Raw genomic sequence first — 18,840 nt, 5'->3', positions numbered from 1 at the left:
TCAAATACAATCGGAGTTCGGGTTTATCCAAGCTTTATAATGGTAGTGAAAAGTAACTAGAGATTTTGAAGCCCAAAAAAGCACATTTATCCATCATAAAAGTAATCCATAAGGCTCCAGGGGGTTAATAAAGCAAAGCGATGCATTTTTGTTAAAAAAAAATCCATATTTATAACTTTAATTATAATATTTTATTCATAAACTTTAATATAGACGATAATCAATAGCTTCTGGTAACATCGATCCGCGCGTTCAGTCAAGTTCTGGCGAATGACGTAGGATGTAGGAGTTGCGTAAGCTTTGGTGAGAATACATGCCTCTCGCGGTTCAAACAAATAGGGCTGGGAAACAAACTCAAGCTCATCCAACATTTCTCTTTAAAAATTCTCATTTTAGACTTCTTGACCTGTTTTTTTGTTTTGCTCTATCCTCTGCACTTCCGTGTTCGTCAATACGTCATGCGTCAGATCAAAGTTCACTCTTCCGGCGGAATTGACTTGCGTATATAGAAGCCACTGATTCTAGTTTATAAAGTTATTAATATGGATGTTTTTTTCTTTCAAAAAAGCACCGCTTCGCTTCAGAAGGTCTTTATTAAGCCCTGGAGCCATACGGATTACTTTTATGATGGATGGATGCGGTTTTTTGGGCTTCAAAATATCGGTTACTAGTCATATTATAAAGTATATTATAAAGTCTAAAGTATATTATAAAGTCATATTCATCTAGGATGGCTTGAGGGTGAGTAAATTATGGGATAATTTTCATTTTTGAGTGAACTGTCCCTTTAAGCGTGAATTTCACAATTTTCCGGACATAATTAACTTTAATTTTTTAAAAAAAAAAGTATATTCCATAATTAAAAATAATCAACTTTTAAGACCTCTTATATGATCCTAATTTTGCCAATTTTGTGATTTGCCTGACAATTAAACACCAATCCTCCCCCCCCACCATCACCACCAGTCATTATCATGATGCATTCAGACAGTGTACTTTTGAGTATTTCATCAGCATTATTCTCAATAGTGATTCTCATTTAAAAAAAAAAAAAATCATTCACAGTTTTGCAGTATTGTTTTTTTTTTATTACACTAATAATTATTGGAGGTAAATTGTGCTTATTTGACAAGTGCTTTATTGACAATGATACAAAAATCTTAACGGTCTTAAAAGTGTGGTTTTGACAGTCTTTGTGAGATTCCCACTTAAACATTTCAGTGGCATTTCAAGCATCCAGTAAACACATTGTACATGTTTTTGATCTTACTCTGACATCTAGCTGTTCAGTAGTGAGTAGAAAGATTCTGTAAAACAGATCAATAATCTTCCCTTTGTAGAGATGCAGACAAAACTTGAGAGTGATATTATAGAGTACAAATACAGGATATGATTGAGCTTTTGTAATATCTGGGTTTCTGTTTACTCAAGTGCCGTCCATATCTGTTGTCTCACCTGCATGCTTCACACTGCTCAAATAGTTCATTTCCATTAGAGGATGCATATCATTTTTACCACTTGTTCAGGCAGAGAACCTGATGTGTGTGTGGGTGTACATGATGCAAAAATAAACATTTTTCCATTATTTCTTTTAAATTGTAGGTTTGGTGCTCTTGAGAGGTGTAAAGAACTTATAGAGGCTGGTTATGACGTCAGGCAGCCTGATAAAGAGAATGTTACACTGCTCCATTGGGCCGCCATCAATAATCGAGCAGATATTGTCAAGTAAGATTTGTCCATTTATATGTTTCTGTTGTTTCATAGCTTTTTCATGGAGTTAAAAGTTGATTTAGGTTAAGGTCCAAGTAGGGCTGGGGGATATATCGCATGCGATTGTCACATGCATTTCGTCAGTAAAGCCGGTTCCCTGATTACCGCTAAATTGCCATCACCTGCTTTCAAATGGAGCCGCATTTAATAGACAGAACCGTAGATCACTGACAAGCTACGCAATATCGTGATCATTATCTCAGATGAGTCGCCTTCGATGATGAACACGATATTGCGTAGCTTGTCAGTGAACTACGGCTCTGTCTATTAAATACCGCTCCATTTGAAAGCAGGTGATGGCGATTTAGCGGTAATCAGGAAACCGGCTTTACTGACGAAATGTGCGTGACAGTCGCATGCGATATATCGCCCAGCCCTAGGTCCAAGGTGGAGCTGCACGATTCTGCATAAATTGATCGCAATTTTTATTTTTTTTTTTTAACTAGAGATCGCGATTCTCCCACAATTCTGAATAGACATCTAAATAAAATAATGTGATTTACTAGAGGTTCTAACAAAATTTAATTGCTTTTTTTTTAAATCGCTTTGAGTGAATGATTCAATGACTTGTTTCCTTACTGAATGAATACGCGCTTTTTGAATGAATCTCTTAAATGAATGATTTAATGATAAATCTTTTTTTTTTTACAGTCACTTGTCGCCACCTACTGATGTAACGATTTAGTTTTTTATTTGAAGCATAAAGTTACTTTCAAAAGGAGATTTACTCAGTTTTGATCGATTCTGTAGACATTAGTGCTTATATCTGAAATATAAACATTTATCCTAGTATTTCTGTGATAATTTGAATGTTTGTAACACAGAAATAATGATATTGTGTGGTTGAAAAGACTATTTATGAACCTGTTTTATACCTGTACATGACAACTGCTCTCTCTGGGTTAGCGGCAGTGCCAACGCAGATTTGAATGTTCCGCTGTGATCGTTCTTGTCAAAGGTTTAATAGACATAGCCGAATCATTGTCACTTTAGAAATAAGATATTGCGATCATTTAATGATTAATTGTGCAGCTCTAGTTCAAGGTTATGCATCGCTTTTAAACGTTATAACGCTTCTTATTTATATGTTTTGCTGTATTTCATAGGTACTACATATCTAAAGGTGCCATCATAGACCAACTAGGCGGTGATCTGAATTCTACGCCACTCCACTGGGCCATACGGTAAGATACATTCTCAGTTGAAATAGTGATAATTTTGCAATGATATAACATATTGGAACATGTCATATTTAATGTAATGAACGACATTTCTGTGATCTTGAGAAGAACTGGTATCTGATTTTATGCATTGTTATTTGTCACCTCTGAACAGACAGGGTCATTTGTCTATGGTCATTCAGCTGATGCGTTATGGAGCTGATCCATCATTAGCAGATGGTGAAGGGTATCGCGGTCTCCATCTGGCTGTGCTCTTCCAGCATATGCCCATTGCTGCCTACCTAATGGCCAAAGGACAGGTGTGACACACACACAGTGACATTTCAAATACTGGTTGAGCGTTTGAATACTCAGTAATGCAGCTGAATACAATTCTTGTTCCTGTGTTTTTATAGGAAGTGGATTTACCGGACATAAATGGACAGACCCCACTGATGTTGGCGGCACAAAAAATCATTGGGTAAGAAGTACAGTTGACTCAATCAGGGTCTGAATTTATTATTTTTTTATATTTTTATTTTTTACTACATCTGCCAATCATTATTTACTACATCTGCCTTACACTATTTATTTAACCAACCATTAAACTGTATATACATTTATTTATTTATTTATTTATTTATTTATTTAGGAAATTAAATCTTTTATTCAGCATGGTTGCATTAAATTGTAAATTGATCAAAAGTGAAAAAGACATTTTATAATGTTTAAAAGATTTCTGTTTCAAGTTAATTTTTTTGTTCAGGTTTATCCATCTAAAATTAGTTTAATAATGGGTAGATAAAAGATACAAAATTAATACAAAGTCAATATTTTTCAGATAGTAGTATAACATTTGCTTTGGCTTTAGTACAGTAACAGAGTCAATCATAAAAGTCAGTTATTTTTGCATATATCATGTCATATCACAATTTGATCAAAAGTGACAGTAAAGTCTTTAACAGAAAATGTTTATTCCAGTATTTTAAATACATGCTGTTCATTTGAACTTTCTATTTATCAAAGGATTTTAAAAAGATGTGTTACCGTCTCCACAAAAATATTAAGCGGCACAACTGTTTTCAACATTGATAATAATAAAAAATGTTCCTTGAGCAGGAAATCAGCATATTAGAATGATTTCTGAAGGGTCATGTGACACTAAAGACTGGAGCAGGGGTGATAGCGTTCCGGCACCACGCCGGATTTCCGGCGTAGGCTACTGTGGCTGCGGGAAAAAAAAAAAAAAAAAATGATCTGGTTATATTGGTCTACTGCGGCGTTTTAGTGCCATGTTAAAAAAATAATAAAAATAATAATAATAATAAAAAAGATTGTCTAATGTTTATTTGATGTCTGTTTTTAAAAGCACGGAAGAGAATATGTGCTGTTCTGTTAGACATCGTTTCAGCTATTAAAATAGTTCCGTTTTGTATGTATGGCAGTGATTTCGTTTCTGTTTTTATTAATTAAGTTGTAATGGGAAGATTTTTTATTCGTCAGATATAAATAAGGTATAGGCGCATATCCATTGGTTTGTGCGGAGAGTGGAAGCTTGCACAATGCAATACAGAGGCGCCAGAGCCGTCACTTGCACTTTTTTTATCCAGTGGAAACGAATTATCCTCAAAACAATACATGCCTTACCGACATCAAATACATAGATGGAGAGATTTAAATTATTGCTTAACGAAATAAAACAAATCAAACCAAAAACTCTTTCATTATATCTGTAAAGATGCATTTCTCGCGTCAAAGTGGAGATTTCTATTAAGGATCTTGCGTCACTGATTTAGAATACACTAGTTTATTCATAAATAATTCAAATATCCCCTTATCCTCCGACACATTCATTGTTATGTACAAGGAATACAAGTTGATGTAGACTAATATAAATTTAAAATACATCGTTTTAATAAATACAAATCAGAAAAACTGTTTCAAGTGATAGGCATTATTCAATTAAAAGTATCAATGAATAAAACATTATGTTGACCAGGTGGATTATTCATTGAAATCATGGAGAATAACATTTAGTTTTATTTCCATCATGAATGACAGCGCACCGTGTATTTACAGACAAACGAAATCTGCAGAAGTCTCTTTACTGCGGAACTGAACTTAATAAAACAGAAACGAAATCAATGTGTCATACATACAAAACGGAACTGTTTTAATAGCTGAAACGATATCTAAACGTTTTGCTATGTTCTGTCTATGCAAACAGAACAGCAGTAGGCTACATAGGCTAATAAATCAAGCGCGTCATTGTCACAACCATAGCCTTGTTTCCGCACGGAATAAAGTATTTTATTCTCTGAACATTTCGACTTTATTCTCCGACTTTATTTTTATTATTAATATTATTATTATTTTTTGCAGAGGTTAGATATTTCGACTTTATTCTCTGAATATTCCGACTTTAATCTCGGAGTTTCGACTTTAATCTCGGAAACTTAGATTTTTTTTATTAATTTTTTTTTTTTATGTCGTCGTATTGATCTGTCATTTAGATCTGAGATGCGCAGGTCAGAGAGCAGCTTTAACGCTCAACGACTCATGAGCCAATCAGAAGTAGTTAAGGGGCGGGCCTCGTGTCTTTGTCAAATAGATTGATACAGGTTAAGGCAATGCTCCATGCGCGAAGGTGTTTACAATTGTGTCTCATATTTCTCAACTCAAAACGTAAGTCATGGCTATGTTTATGAAGCCAGGGGAAGACATTAAAGACATTGATAAAAGCATAAAGAATAAATGGCGCTGGGCTTGGATTGAGGATGTGGGTAGCGACGGAAAGCCCTATTATTGCCACTTACTGACCTGTCTTGGTATGACTGTAGCATCTGCAGCATTTACTTACAGTGATTGTACTAAGATGGGCCAATAAGGTCAATGTAGGCACTGAACATATTGAGAAGAAAATGCTGTGTTTTCTTGAATAATACTGAGGGCATAATGCAAATATGAAAATATCTAAAAAAAGAGCCACTTGTCAATAATGATGATCAGGGTTATACATACTTAGGCTGTTTATATATTTGGGCCCAGGGGCCAACAAGTTGTGTTAAAAGTGCGTCGCATACATAGTACCCTCTCGGGGGGCAAGGAAAAAAAGTTCAGGCTCAGGAATTTTTTTCACTATCAGCCCTGCTGGAGTTGTCATCACAGGAATAAATTACATTTTAAAATATAAATATATTAAAATGTAAAACATTTTAATAATGTCAGTAATGTTTGTCATAAAATTTCACAGTATTACCATTTTCCCTGTATTTTTATGTTTTATAACCATCTTTTCATCTTTTAATCACATTTGGCACTTAGCGAGTGTTAATTACGTCTAGCTCAGATATCTTAAAGTATATTAGATGTGGTCTGGCTGACAATGCCAATCATATTGTAGGCTGTGGTTCAACTCTTTCCTGTCTTGCTATTTCTCTCTTCTCACACCTTGTTGTTGTGGTTCACTGAAACAGACCTGAGCCCACAAACTTCCTGATAAAGTGCAACGCTTCAGTGAACGCGGTCGATAAAGTGAACAGAAACTCGCCTCTACACTGTGCTGTACTGGCCGGCAACGTCGATTCGGCCCACATCCTGCTGGAGGCTGGAGCCAGCGTCGACCTGGAGAATACCAATGTAAGCAGACACGCGCCCTTCAGGCTTGTTACATTTCAAGGAAGGAGAATGTTATTACATTTTGATGATTTATGAAAACAAACTTTTTTGGTGAACTGTGCATAATAAGACCAGAGACATTTATTAATGAAGTAAATGGGGTCAACTTTAATTTTATGTTTTAAGTATGTCTTGTTATCTGTTCAACACACTACTAACACGACTCAATCAGGCCTTGTCCATTTTTTTTTGTTTACGTATGCCTTGGGCAGGAATTATTTAAATGAGGAATACTGTGACGTGTTCGGAGAAAACTCAAGACTACAATTGAGGCATTTTTAGGGAGTTCAGAAACAGCACTGGTATAGAGAAGAACTCCCGCTGAAGTGACTTTGTAGATCTTTTTCATGCTCAAACAGCAACATTACACACAACAGAAAATGAAAAAAAAAAAAAACATAATGGGTCCTCTATAAAATCACTGTGAAAGTACTCGCATTCAATTCACATACATTCTAAATGTCTTATTGTAGTTATTACATGTCCATTCTCTAAATCCAAAGCTGTAATGATGCTGTTTAAACTAGCAGAACAATAGCTGTAAAACTGGTTCTATAGCAGTTTGTAAGTTGAGCATTAGCTTGTGTCCTGTTTTTTTGCTGATGTTGTTGTGTTATTTTCAGGGTCACACTCCTATTGACCTGGCGCACCAGGTGCACAGCCCTCTGCTCATTCACACGCTCGGGGTGGTGAAGACCGAACGAATCAAAGCCAACTCCACATGTCTCAAACTGCTCAATAGATACAAGGTACACTCATGCGCACACACTCATGCCATGTTCAGATTATAAAATAAAGTTTAAACCTCTTTATATTGGTCTTATTTCAAAAACAAGTAAGTTTACACAATTAAAACTGATTAAAAAATCTTGTGATGTAGATTTAATGCACTGAAATCTGGAGTTTTCTTCAGATTATTTAGGTAAAATTATCTATATTTTTATATGTATATTTATTATTATTATTATTATCATTATCGTTATTGGATATGATGTGAATTGTTATATGGATATGATCTTAATTATATTAATTTAATTAAATTATATTAATAATAACAATTAACTTTATTAATTATATTATATTAATTTAATATAATAAATTTAATTAATTATATTAAATATTATTTTTCATTTTAAAATTCATAATAAAATTAGTAATAAGTAATCATTACAGTAAAATTCATAAAATTAAAATCTATAATTTATATACACTATTATTATTATTTATTATTATTATTATTAGATATGATGTGGATGTTGTTATATAGATATGATCTCATAATAATAATAATGTCATTTTAAAATTCATATATAGATACATACATTCATGCAATTCATTCGTACAATTAGTACTTAGTATTAACTATCATAAAATAATTCATAAAATTAAAATCTATAACTTATTTACTTAATAATAATAATAATAATAATGATAATATTGTTTCTGGACATGATGTGGATGATATGTTATATGGATATGGTCTCCAATAAAAATAATATATATATATATATATATATATATATATATATATATATATATATATATATAAGTATTATTAATTATTAATAATATGAATTTTTTAGTAAAATAAGGCATTGGTAATAATTACCATAACACTTGTTTACTCATCATCATTATTATTATTATTATTATTAAAAAATTACTGTTTTTATTATTTTAAGTGTATTGTTTATTTAGATATTACTGTGTCAAAAAACAGAAAAATATGAATAGATGTATAAATAAATGAATAAACTATCATAATAATAATTCACATTTATAATAGTAAATCACATTTCCTTAAGAAAATGTAAAATAAAGTTTAATAAAAAATAGTGTTTCATTGCATGTGGTTTTAATGGTTGTATTTGTTACAACCATTTCAGACAAACTCTCCCTCTCTCTCTCTCTCTCTCTCACACACATACACTCTCTCTCTCTCTCTCACACGCACATGCACACACCACTCTCACTAACCTTATTAAAGAAGACATGAGGCGAAATCCCAGGGCTGTATTTAACCTTGAATTAAGCTTTCAGAAACAAAAGCAACCAATTTCCCACATAATGTGTGTTTGGCCCTGGAGAATTCTCCATTTTAGGCTTTTATTAAACAAGAAAATAACATTCCACTTATTCTCTGACCCACATTCCTCTGCTGTAACCCTGATTTTTCATTGCTGTTGTAAAGACTTCATTATACAGTGTGTGAGTGTGTGGCAGTGTGTATGGAACTGTGTGTTCTTGTCTGTTTCAGGTGTTTCTACAGTCTGCGTTCAGTGTTGTTGTGGTCGGAGCCATCGGTGCCATATTAGACATGAAGACTGAGTCCTGGTTACTGAAGGGTGTGCTGCTGGCCTGCATCATGGCTGTGATCAACCTCACTTCAAGGTGCTCTTTGACCATCAGCAAACACACTGCTTTTATTGATTCTTCTTGACAATATAACTCTTTGCTCATCATTTTCAAAACAAATGTGTATTGCATTGGATTTGTACTGTTAATAACATATTTAAACATTTTGTTCACTAAAACTATGCACACCATATTGCACAAAGACATGATTCTGAATTCTTGACATTATCAGAAAAAAAAATGTTATGAATCGTTTGGCATTGAAATCCATTTTTTTTTTTTTTTTTTTTTTTTACAAATCATGGCAGTATGATGTTTAAAGGATTAGTCCACTTTCAAATAAAATTTTCCTGATAATTTACTCATCCCCATGTCATCCAAGGTGTTCATGTCCTTCTTTCTTCAGTTGAAAAGAAATTAAGGTTTTTGATGAAAACATTCCAGAATTATTCTCCTTATAGTGGACTTCAATGGCCTCCAAAAGGTTGAAGGTCAAAATGACAGTTTCAGTGCATACCAGACGAGGAATAAGGGTCTTATCTAGAGAAACAATCGGTCGTTTTAAAAAAAAAATACAACCATATATGCTTTATAAACACAAGTTATCGCCTTGCACATGCTTCCGCTTTCCGCATTCTTCAAAACGCTTACGCCGTATGTCCTACGCCTTCCCTATTCTACTTATGGAATGAACGCGGCGGCAGTTTCATTTTTTTCCATACAGCATAAGCTTTTTGAAGAATGCGGAAAGTGGAAGCACGTGCAAGGCGATAACTTGTGTTTTATAAAGCATATACAGTTGTATTTTTTTTTTTAAATGACCGATCGTTTCACTAGATAAGACCCTTATTCCTCGTCTGGTATCGTTTAAAGCCCTTTGAAGCTGCACTGAAACTGTAATTTTGACATTCAACCATCTGGAGGCCATTGAAGTCCACTATAAGGAGAATAATCCTGGAATGTTTTCATCAAAAACCTTAATTTGTTTTCGACTGAAGAAAGAAAGACATGAACATCTTGGATGACATGGGGGTGAGTAAATTATCAGGAAATTTTAATTTAAAAATGGACTAATTCTTTAAGTGTTTGTATGAAGGACATTTCAGTTTAAAACCAAAAGCATGTTTTGGCAAAAAAAGATAAACGATGTGAATTGTCTTTACAGAATCGCTAAATTCTGTAATTATTGCCTCAATTTGTCTCGATAGCAAAGCAGGTGTAAAAAAAAAAAAGAAAAAGAAATTAAAGGAGAATTTAATAAGCAAAAAACAAATTCAAGATCAATTATATTTGAGGTTGTTTAGTAGGAGCATTATATTGTAAAGAATTTCTCCATAAAATTTAATAGGGTTTCAATTTTTAGCAAATGCAAATATGTGAACTGGTCAACTATGAGTGTGCAATAATATTGAGTTCCTCACGAGGGCGCTGTAAGCTCAGTGAAGCAGCTCTGTTTAGTCTGAAAGAGCCATTTAAATGTTACAGACAGTAAGAGGTCAGAACAACAAGATCAGGAAAATGTAAAAGTAGAACTGTTGTTCCTGCTCTTGAAAGTGTCCTAACAGTGCTGTCTTGTTTGTGTGTGTAGGCAGTTGGCGACTGTGTCAATACGGTCTTTGATTCCCTCGACTGGTCTCATGGCTTCTATCTTCTGGATGGTGGTCACCTGGGGCTTGTGGTTTCTGCCTGATATCCTTGTATAATACACATACATCACACACATATGAAACTAATCATAAACTTTAAAATACACGTTTATACCAGCCATGATGTGTTTTACATATCCACATCACGTTCCGCTATATTCAAAAGCCTTTCAGAATAAATGCATTTGTTTTACACAAGATTTTTATCTTTCAGGCATCCAGATTAATCCTAATGACACGCTAATTAAGGATGAGGTGCCGGGGCGTGTTTAGTGCGTCATGGGGAGTTGATGCTGTATGAACTGAATTGTCACTAATTATTGCCATTAAAACTCTATCTAGTGCTAAAATAAAATTATATATTGAGATTCATTAACACTTTTCAAACAGATTTTAACCTGGGGTCTGGAGACCCTCGCTGGGCCATAATGGAGTGCTAAGGGTTCAGTGGAAATGTTTGGGAAAAAGTTTTTAAAAATGTCATAAAATAAATATATAAACAAATATTAGATTATTACAAGCAAATATAAATTAGATTTAATATAAAAAATAATAAATATTAGATTAACATAAGTAAATAAATAAATACAGTACTTCAGTAGGACTAATAAGTAGAAAAATGTAATAATATAACTTAATAGAATTTTTTTATTTTCCAAACAATATTTTAGACCCATTTATAATATTAATTTTTCTCTGTATCAATTAGATCTTTATACAATAAATTATATAGATGCCTTTTACATTTTAGTATGGGGATCCCTATCATGAGAATAATCGTATTAGGGCGTCTGTGGCATCTAAAAGATTGAAAACCCCTGCTCTATGGAATTTATTAAACTTTTATATACATTTTGTTATACAAATTCATTGTTTGAGGAAAATACAAGTGATATCTGCTGGGTGTTCGTAAAGGCCTTAACGTGCGTGCCGTTCACATGACCCCAGCGCTACAGTCCAGATGCTCTTCACCATCAACATCACAGCCTTACTGTATTACTACCTCCGCTCCTGCAGGACAGACCCTGGGATCGTCAAGGCAACCGAGGAGGAGAAAAAGAAGGTAAGGACTGGCTGTGAGTGTGACTTAGCTGCTGAGATGCCGCTGTCTGATTGGTCAATATATGTGGCAGTTACTTGTGGTGAGATTCTGATGGTTGGTCTATGTGCTGCTTCTGTGCAATTGTTGCTGGTTTGAGTGCAGTTTGATTCATCAGATTTGATCATATGATTTATTCTGACCTTTTGGATTAAAGGATTAGTTCACTTTCAAATAAAATGTTCCTGATAATTTACTCACCCCATGTCATCCAAGATGTTCATGTCCTTCTTTCTTCAGTTGAAAAGAAATTAAGGTTTTTGATAAACATTTCAGGATTTTTCTCCATATATTGGACTTCAGTGGAGCCCAAACGGTTGAAGGTCAAAATTACAGTTTCAGTGCAGCTTCAAAGCGTTCTACATGATCCCAGACGAGGAATAAGGGTCTTAGCTGTAGGTCTCTAGCAAAATGATTGGTCATTTTTGAAAAAAATACAACTGTATATGCTTTAAAAACACGAATTATCGTCTTCCACATGCTTCCTCTTTCCACATTATTCAAGAAGCTTACGCCGTATGTCCTACGCCTTCCCTATTCTACTTACGGAAAATAACTAAACTGAACTAAACTGGCGCCGCGTTCGTTCCGTAAGTAGAATAGGGAAGGCGTAGGACATACAGTGTAAGCTTTTTGAGGAATGCGGAAAGCGGAAGCATGTACAAGGCGATCATTTGTGTTTATAAAGCATATATGGTTGTATTTTTTTTTTAAAACGACCGATCGTTTCTCTAGATAAGACCCTTATTCCTCATCTGCTATCGTTTAAAGCCCTTTGAAGCTGCACTGAAACTCATTTTGACCTTCAACCGTCTGGAGGCCATTGAAGTCCACTATAAGGAGAATAATCCTGGAATGTTTTCATCAAAAACCTTAATTTGTTTTTGACTGATGAGAGAAAGACATGAACATCTTGGATGACATTGGGGTGACTTAATTATCAGGAACCTTTTTATTTGAAAGTGAACTAATCCTTTAAGCCTGGTGTACATAGTGCAGTTTTTGCTGTTGTACAAGCTCACAGACATTTTTTTCTGCTTGGGAGAAATTGCATGTAAATCATTGATGCTCATATGGTCATAGCTCGTATTTTGTGAGACATCGCCGTAACCACCATAGACATTTGACAAGTCCCCTCACTTATTTAAAAATGGCAAAATTGTCCCCCTCAATATTTGATATTCTTTTGATGCTGCTCTGTTTGTTGTTCGGATGACAAAAAGTTTGAAATGTTATATTTTTAGACTGTAGGCTGTACCATCAGTGGTTAAATAGCGCTCGTCAATATCAAAATGATTGAGATGGCCAATCAAATCAAAGAAGACAGGCCTCACTCTTCACTGAAGATGTGTGCGAATTCAAACGCCACACTTTAGTTTTAGTAGTCAAAGGGAGTGTCGTAAGATGCAAGTAGCCAATTATTTAATATTTGACAACTTTATGATAGAAATGTTCAGCGGCCGACAGTTATATCCAGGGATGCAAACTACTCAACGTTTTTATAAAATGTCACTGTTTTGAATTGAAAATATGCGGGTTTTTTTTATCTGATTCATGTCATTCATAACTGAATGTGACGAGACAAGAAATATTTCACCTTTTTTTACATATTAGACATACGAATAAGAGTGAATGTGTGCACATTTAAAAGAAATATTTGCAAATAGTTTAACTACAGTAGAACTGAAACTTTAACCGTTCTTATTTCTTTTTCATTTTTTCCTTAAATCCCTTTTAATTATTTAATTCCTTTAAATACAAAGACCAATAACCCAATAGCAGCAATACTGATAGCTCCAGTCTCTGTGTTTAGCGCGGAAACTCATGTGATCGCCTCTGGCTCGCCATGCAGTATAGTCGTGCTGTATACCAGCTGCTTTGAAACGTTTATCAGGTTAACTGACTCGCAACGTGCAATGGCTTACGACCTCCCGAGTGTCCGAACTCACACAGTGTACGCCCGCCTTTAGTCTGTTTAGTATGACTTGACCTAATGATTCCTTTAGGTTCTGTGACTCTGACTCACAAATCATGTCTCTCTGTAGAATATTGTGGTTCTGGCAGAGGCGGGCTGTCTGGATCCCAGGATATTTTGTACTTCATGTATGGTAAGTTGTTATGTCTATTAATTTATAATGTATAGAGGACAGGAAATGATGAGAAGAAAACTAGATTGGGAAATGTAACAAGATAAATTTACACTTGTGTTAACTACTTAAAAAAAAAAAAGTTGTGGCCTAATGTTTAGAGAGTTGGACTTGTAACCCGAAGGTTGTGGGTTCAAGTCTCCATAGGAGAGGGGAGTGAATGAACAGCAGCTGAGGTGACCTTGAGCAAGGCACGGAACCCCCAATCACTTTCCGGGTGCCACAGCAAAAATGGCTGCTCCGGGTGTGGGGGTGCGTGTGTGTGTGTGTGTTCACTACTGTGTGTGCACTTGGATGGGTGAAATGCAGAGCACAAATTCCAAGTATGGAACCCCATACTTGGCTACACGACACATTACATAAAAAAAAAAGAATTAGAACTCTAAGTAGAATTAGCAGTTCAAGTGTGTGCACTGACCACCAGGCCATGGTTTAAAAAAAACATACACATTTTACAGTAATATTGTGTAATATTCTCCTGACAGGAACACACATTGTAAACATTCTACAAAGTCTGATATCAGATCATTTAAAACCTTGGTTTGCAGATGAGGAAACCAATGAGAGCCAATCACTGCTTTTCCTGTAATGCCTGTGTCGCTAAACAGGACCATCACTCCATTTGGATCAATGGCTGCATAGGTAACACGCACAAACTAATGTGTTTAATGACCTGTACGTCTTTCGCATTAATTTTCTTTCTCTCGTTATGTATTGCTCATGCTAACTTGTTCCACAGGGGCCAGAAATCACCCGTTCTTTGTGCTTTTCCTGGTGGCTCTGAACTTCCTCTGCATGTGGATGTTCTACGGCAGTATCATGTGTAAGTCACCACTGGAACTCTGATGTATAGTGCACTAACATTAAAAGTTTGTGGTCAGAGTTTTGAAAGATTGATGTTTTTGAAAGTAGTCTCTTCTGCTGAGCAAAACTACATTCATTTGATCAGAAATAGAGTAATGTCAGTAAAACAGTAATGTTGTGAAATGTTTTTGCAATTGAAAATATCTGTTTTGTATTTGAATATATTTTAAAATGTAAATTTTTTTTCTCTGATCAAAGTTGAACTTTCAACTCCAGTCTTCGGTGTCACATGATCCTTCAGAAATCATTTTAATATGCTGATTTGATGCTCAAGAAACATTTCTGATTATTTTCAATGTTGAAATTGTTTTTTTGTTTTATTTTTTTTTTACAGGATTTATTTGAAATTTAAAAAAAAAAATCTTACTGACCAGACCCCAAACTTTTGAATGGTAATATATGTATAGTTGATGCCATGAAAATATGCAATATCTTGTTGTTATTATTATCAACACTTGTACTACTTAATATTTTATGGAAACAGTGATACATTTTTTTTTTATTTTTATTTTTTTTAGGATTAATAGAAAGTTCATAAGGACAGCATTAATTTGAAATAGCAAATTTTTATGACATTATAAATGTCTTTGCTGTTACTTTAGATCAATTTAATGTTTCCTTGCTGGAAATAAATACATTTATAAATTTCTTTAAAAATATCCTACTCATCCCAGTAAGTTTATTATTTATTACAACCACATTTCAACTAAGTCTCAAAGTTTATGCAGATATATAAAATAAACTACAAAAATACTCTAAAAACATATTTCATGTATCTTCATATTCATTTAAACCCATTTGCATCAGTTTCCTTTCAGGGTGATTTGCAGTGCATTTACTTTTTGTCTGTATTTCGCCAATATCCACTCTCACATTATGCTCTAGAAAAGAATGATAATAAGAAAATATGTGTGTGTTTCTCTGTGTATAGACTGGTCCAAACACTGTCCACTGCACTACACAGAGGAGGGCGTGTGGGGGGCGGTGACCGCTCTCATGGGCTGCTCTCCCTGGGTGCTTTACATCTTCTCCTTCACTTTCATTCACACCTCCTGGGCCTCCATCCTGCTTTTGTTGCAGCTCTACCAGGTGAATGAATTGATAATATGCTACAAACTGTGAAATAAATATAAATATATATATATATATATATATATATATATATATATATATATATATATATATATATATATATATATATATATATATATATATATATATATATATATATATATATATATATACATACATATACAGTGGGTACGGAAAGTATTCAGACCCCCATATATTTTCACTTATATTATACTAATATTATACTTATTACACTTAGACTAATTTAAAAGCTAATTCAAAATATTAATAAATACTGTAGTAGTATATACATAATACTAAATTAATTGATTAATAATAATAATATATTTTTAAAAATAGTATAATTCAATTGAATTAAAAATGACAATATCATGGTGTAAATCTTTTAAAAGGTTTTCTCATATGTAGTGTGTCAGCAGGAGACTGAATTTCTCAAGCTGTTCTCACATGATTAACATGGTGTAAAGAGGTTCTCCCTGCAGAGGCATTAGGCTTCCTGTCGGGAGTTAATAGTGGTCAATAGTGGAAAGTGTTAATGTGGAGGACTGTTTTGTTCTATGATCGCACGCAAATACATGCACACACTCTTTATGGTTTTCTTCGTTTCTTCACAGATTGCATTCCTTGGGCTGACGACGGCCGAGAGAGCTAACCTGACGCACAGGCAGAGAAAACTCCCTCAAGCCTTCTCTCTCAGACAAAACCCATTCAAGTAAGCATGTTTGAACGAGTTTAGGGCTGATAACTATAAAAGCTTGCTTCCGCCCCATGGAATAAAAATGGTAATTGCAACTTTATTTTTTTCTTCAGAATTGTTTACATCTCACAATTCAGACTTTATTACTCGCAATTGCGAGTTTATATTTCACAGTTCTAAGACAAATATCTGAATTGCGTGACATAAACTTAGCACAATTATGACTTTTTTTCTCGCAATTATGACTTTTCCTTCACAATTGTGAGATGTAAACTTGATTATATCTTGCAATTATGACTTTATTTTGAGTTTACAACTCATAATTCTGACTTTTTTCCCTCAGAATTGTGAGATATAAACTCAGAATTGCAAGTTATAAAAATCCCAAATGTGAAAGAAAAATTTGCAATTACTTGACTTGTTTTCTCACAATTCTGGCTTTATTTCTCACAAAACTGACTTTACAACTCTCAATTCTGTTTTTTTTGTTTCTTTTCAGAATTGAGATATGAACTTGGAATTCTGAGAAATAAAACCAGAGTTGTGAAATAAAAAGTCACAATTACTTTTTGTTTTCTAGCAATTCCAAGTTTATATCACAATTCTTACTTTATAACACGCAAGTTTATATTTCACAAATCTGAGGGGGAAAATATGAATTTTGAGATAATCTAACAATTCTGACTTTTTCCCACAATTCTGGCGTTATTTCTCAGAATTCTGATTATTTCCCACAATTCTGGCGTTATTTCTCACAATTCTGACTTGACAACTAGCAATTCTGTTTTTTTTTTTTTTCTTTCTTAGATATAAACTCAGAATTGTGAGTTATCAACTTCGAATTGTGAGATAAAAAGTCACAATTACTTGTTTCCTTGAAGTTACAAGTTTATATCTCTTAATTCTGACTTTATTTTGAGTTTATAACTCAATTCTGTTTTTTTTTTCTCAGAATTGCACATTATGAACATCCGAAATGTGAGATGAAAAATTCGCAATTACTTGACTTTTACATCTCTCAAAATTCTAGCTTTATTTCTCGCAATTCTGACATCGCAATTTTTTTTCTTTTTTTTTTCTCAGATATAAACTCAGAATTGCGAGTTATCAAGTCCGAATTGTGAGATTAAAAAGTCACAAGTTTTTTGCAGTTACAAGCTTATATCTTGCATTTCTCACTTTATAACTCGCAATTGTGAGGTTATATATTGCAATTCATTTTTTTTCTCAGAATTGTGAGATATAAACTAGCAGTTACTTTTGTGCGACCATAGCGAACACTCATAAATGTGGCAGTTCTTATTTAATCTGGTTTCTTCTCTCATAGTCTTGGAGTGGTGAGGAACCTGGTGAACTTCTTCCAGTGCCGGTGCTGCGGTCTCTGTAAGCCAATGGTGCTGGACTGGACTCAACAGTATCCGATGGGTCTCAGCAGAGACCATCCCATGTTCAGCGGTCCCGATGCTGTTTGACCACCAGGGGGTCAGTCACCCACTCAGGGAGAGCGACGTCCCCAGTAATGGAGCCATTGGTTTGATTTTAATGCCTTTTTAATGATGAAAATGAAGAATAGACTGAATGCTAATTTGGATAATCTTTTGTTCTATTTGCAAGAACATTCACCTTTTATATTTGAGCCAAATATGTATGTGATGTTCATTGATGGTAAGGATGGTTAGATTTTGCCTTACAGCTTAAGTTATACATAAGAATGTTTATAAGCATACTGATATATTTTGAACTGAAATATTTTGTAAGCTACGGTAAGATCACATCGTTTTGGGTTTTACTCAAAGTCCTTTTACAGGAAATGACCACTATCCTTATGCTCTTTTTGAAGAGATTTGTAATTTTATTTCTACAAAACAAATTATTACCAAAAAATTGCACCAAATTACAAATCTTGTAGTTGATATGGATTATTATCTGAAAATCTGATTTCTTGTAATTTTGAGAAACGTACATCCCTTGCTGCTTCAAAATGCATTTGAAATGACTTTGTCTCCCACTGAGCTACCACAGCATTTATAGCATTATACATGCAAGATGAATCATATACTTGAATATATTTCAGCAGCTATTACTATCACATTGCCCTTTGTACATTTTCTGAGTTATCAGTAATATTTTCAGTGGCTGTTGATCTTATTTTTTAGCCTTTAATAACCACTGTGTAGTACATGCCCATGTCTGCTAGCATCATCTCATCTTTACTGCAGTTCTCAATATTATTAATTCTACTTTGTCATTATAAGGGAAATGTGCTGTTCTTGAATCCTGCTCTGTGCTTTGGAATAAATCAGACTTCTTTTGTAATCTGCGGGTCAGAGTG

The 18,840-nt window shown here is 34.1% G+C and overlaps 1 protein-coding gene across 1 annotated transcript in view; it reads left to right on the top strand.

Moving 5' to 3' along the window:
• zdhhc13 (zinc finger DHHC-type palmitoyltransferase 13) overlaps positions 1-18,809 on the top strand; it is a 20,147-nt gene extending 1,338 nt beyond the window's left edge. The window contains exons 3-17 of the mRNA XM_067399766.1: positions 1,603-1,725; positions 2,877-2,954; positions 3,106-3,250; positions 3,347-3,411; positions 6,407-6,569; positions 7,232-7,357; positions 8,866-8,999; positions 10,552-10,654; positions 11,550-11,672; positions 13,754-13,816; positions 14,404-14,497; positions 14,595-14,678; positions 15,651-15,808; positions 16,426-16,523; positions 17,836-18,809. Of these exons, the coding sequence (XP_067255867.1) occupies positions 1,603-1,725; positions 2,877-2,954; positions 3,106-3,250; positions 3,347-3,411; positions 6,407-6,569; positions 7,232-7,357; positions 8,866-8,999; positions 10,552-10,654; positions 11,550-11,672; positions 13,754-13,816; positions 14,404-14,497; positions 14,595-14,678; positions 15,651-15,808; positions 16,426-16,523; positions 17,836-17,980 (1,702 nt within the window). The 3' untranslated portion in view covers positions 17,981-18,809. The remainder of the gene's footprint in view (positions 1-1,602; positions 1,726-2,876; positions 2,955-3,105; positions 3,251-3,346; positions 3,412-6,406; positions 6,570-7,231; positions 7,358-8,865; positions 9,000-10,551; positions 10,655-11,549; positions 11,673-13,753; positions 13,817-14,403; positions 14,498-14,594; positions 14,679-15,650; positions 15,809-16,425; positions 16,524-17,835) is intronic.
• Positions 18,810-18,840: the final 31 nt, after the last annotated feature.

This window comes from Chanodichthys erythropterus, chromosome 11 (genome assembly GCF_024489055.1).
Source record: "Chanodichthys erythropterus isolate Z2021 chromosome 11, ASM2448905v1, whole genome shotgun sequence".
NCBI classification, from domain to species: Eukaryota; Metazoa; Chordata; class Actinopteri; order Cypriniformes; family Xenocyprididae; genus Chanodichthys; species Chanodichthys erythropterus.
The sequence above is the reverse complement of the archived record's forward strand: the minus strand, read 5'-3'. Positions and strand labels throughout refer to the sequence as shown.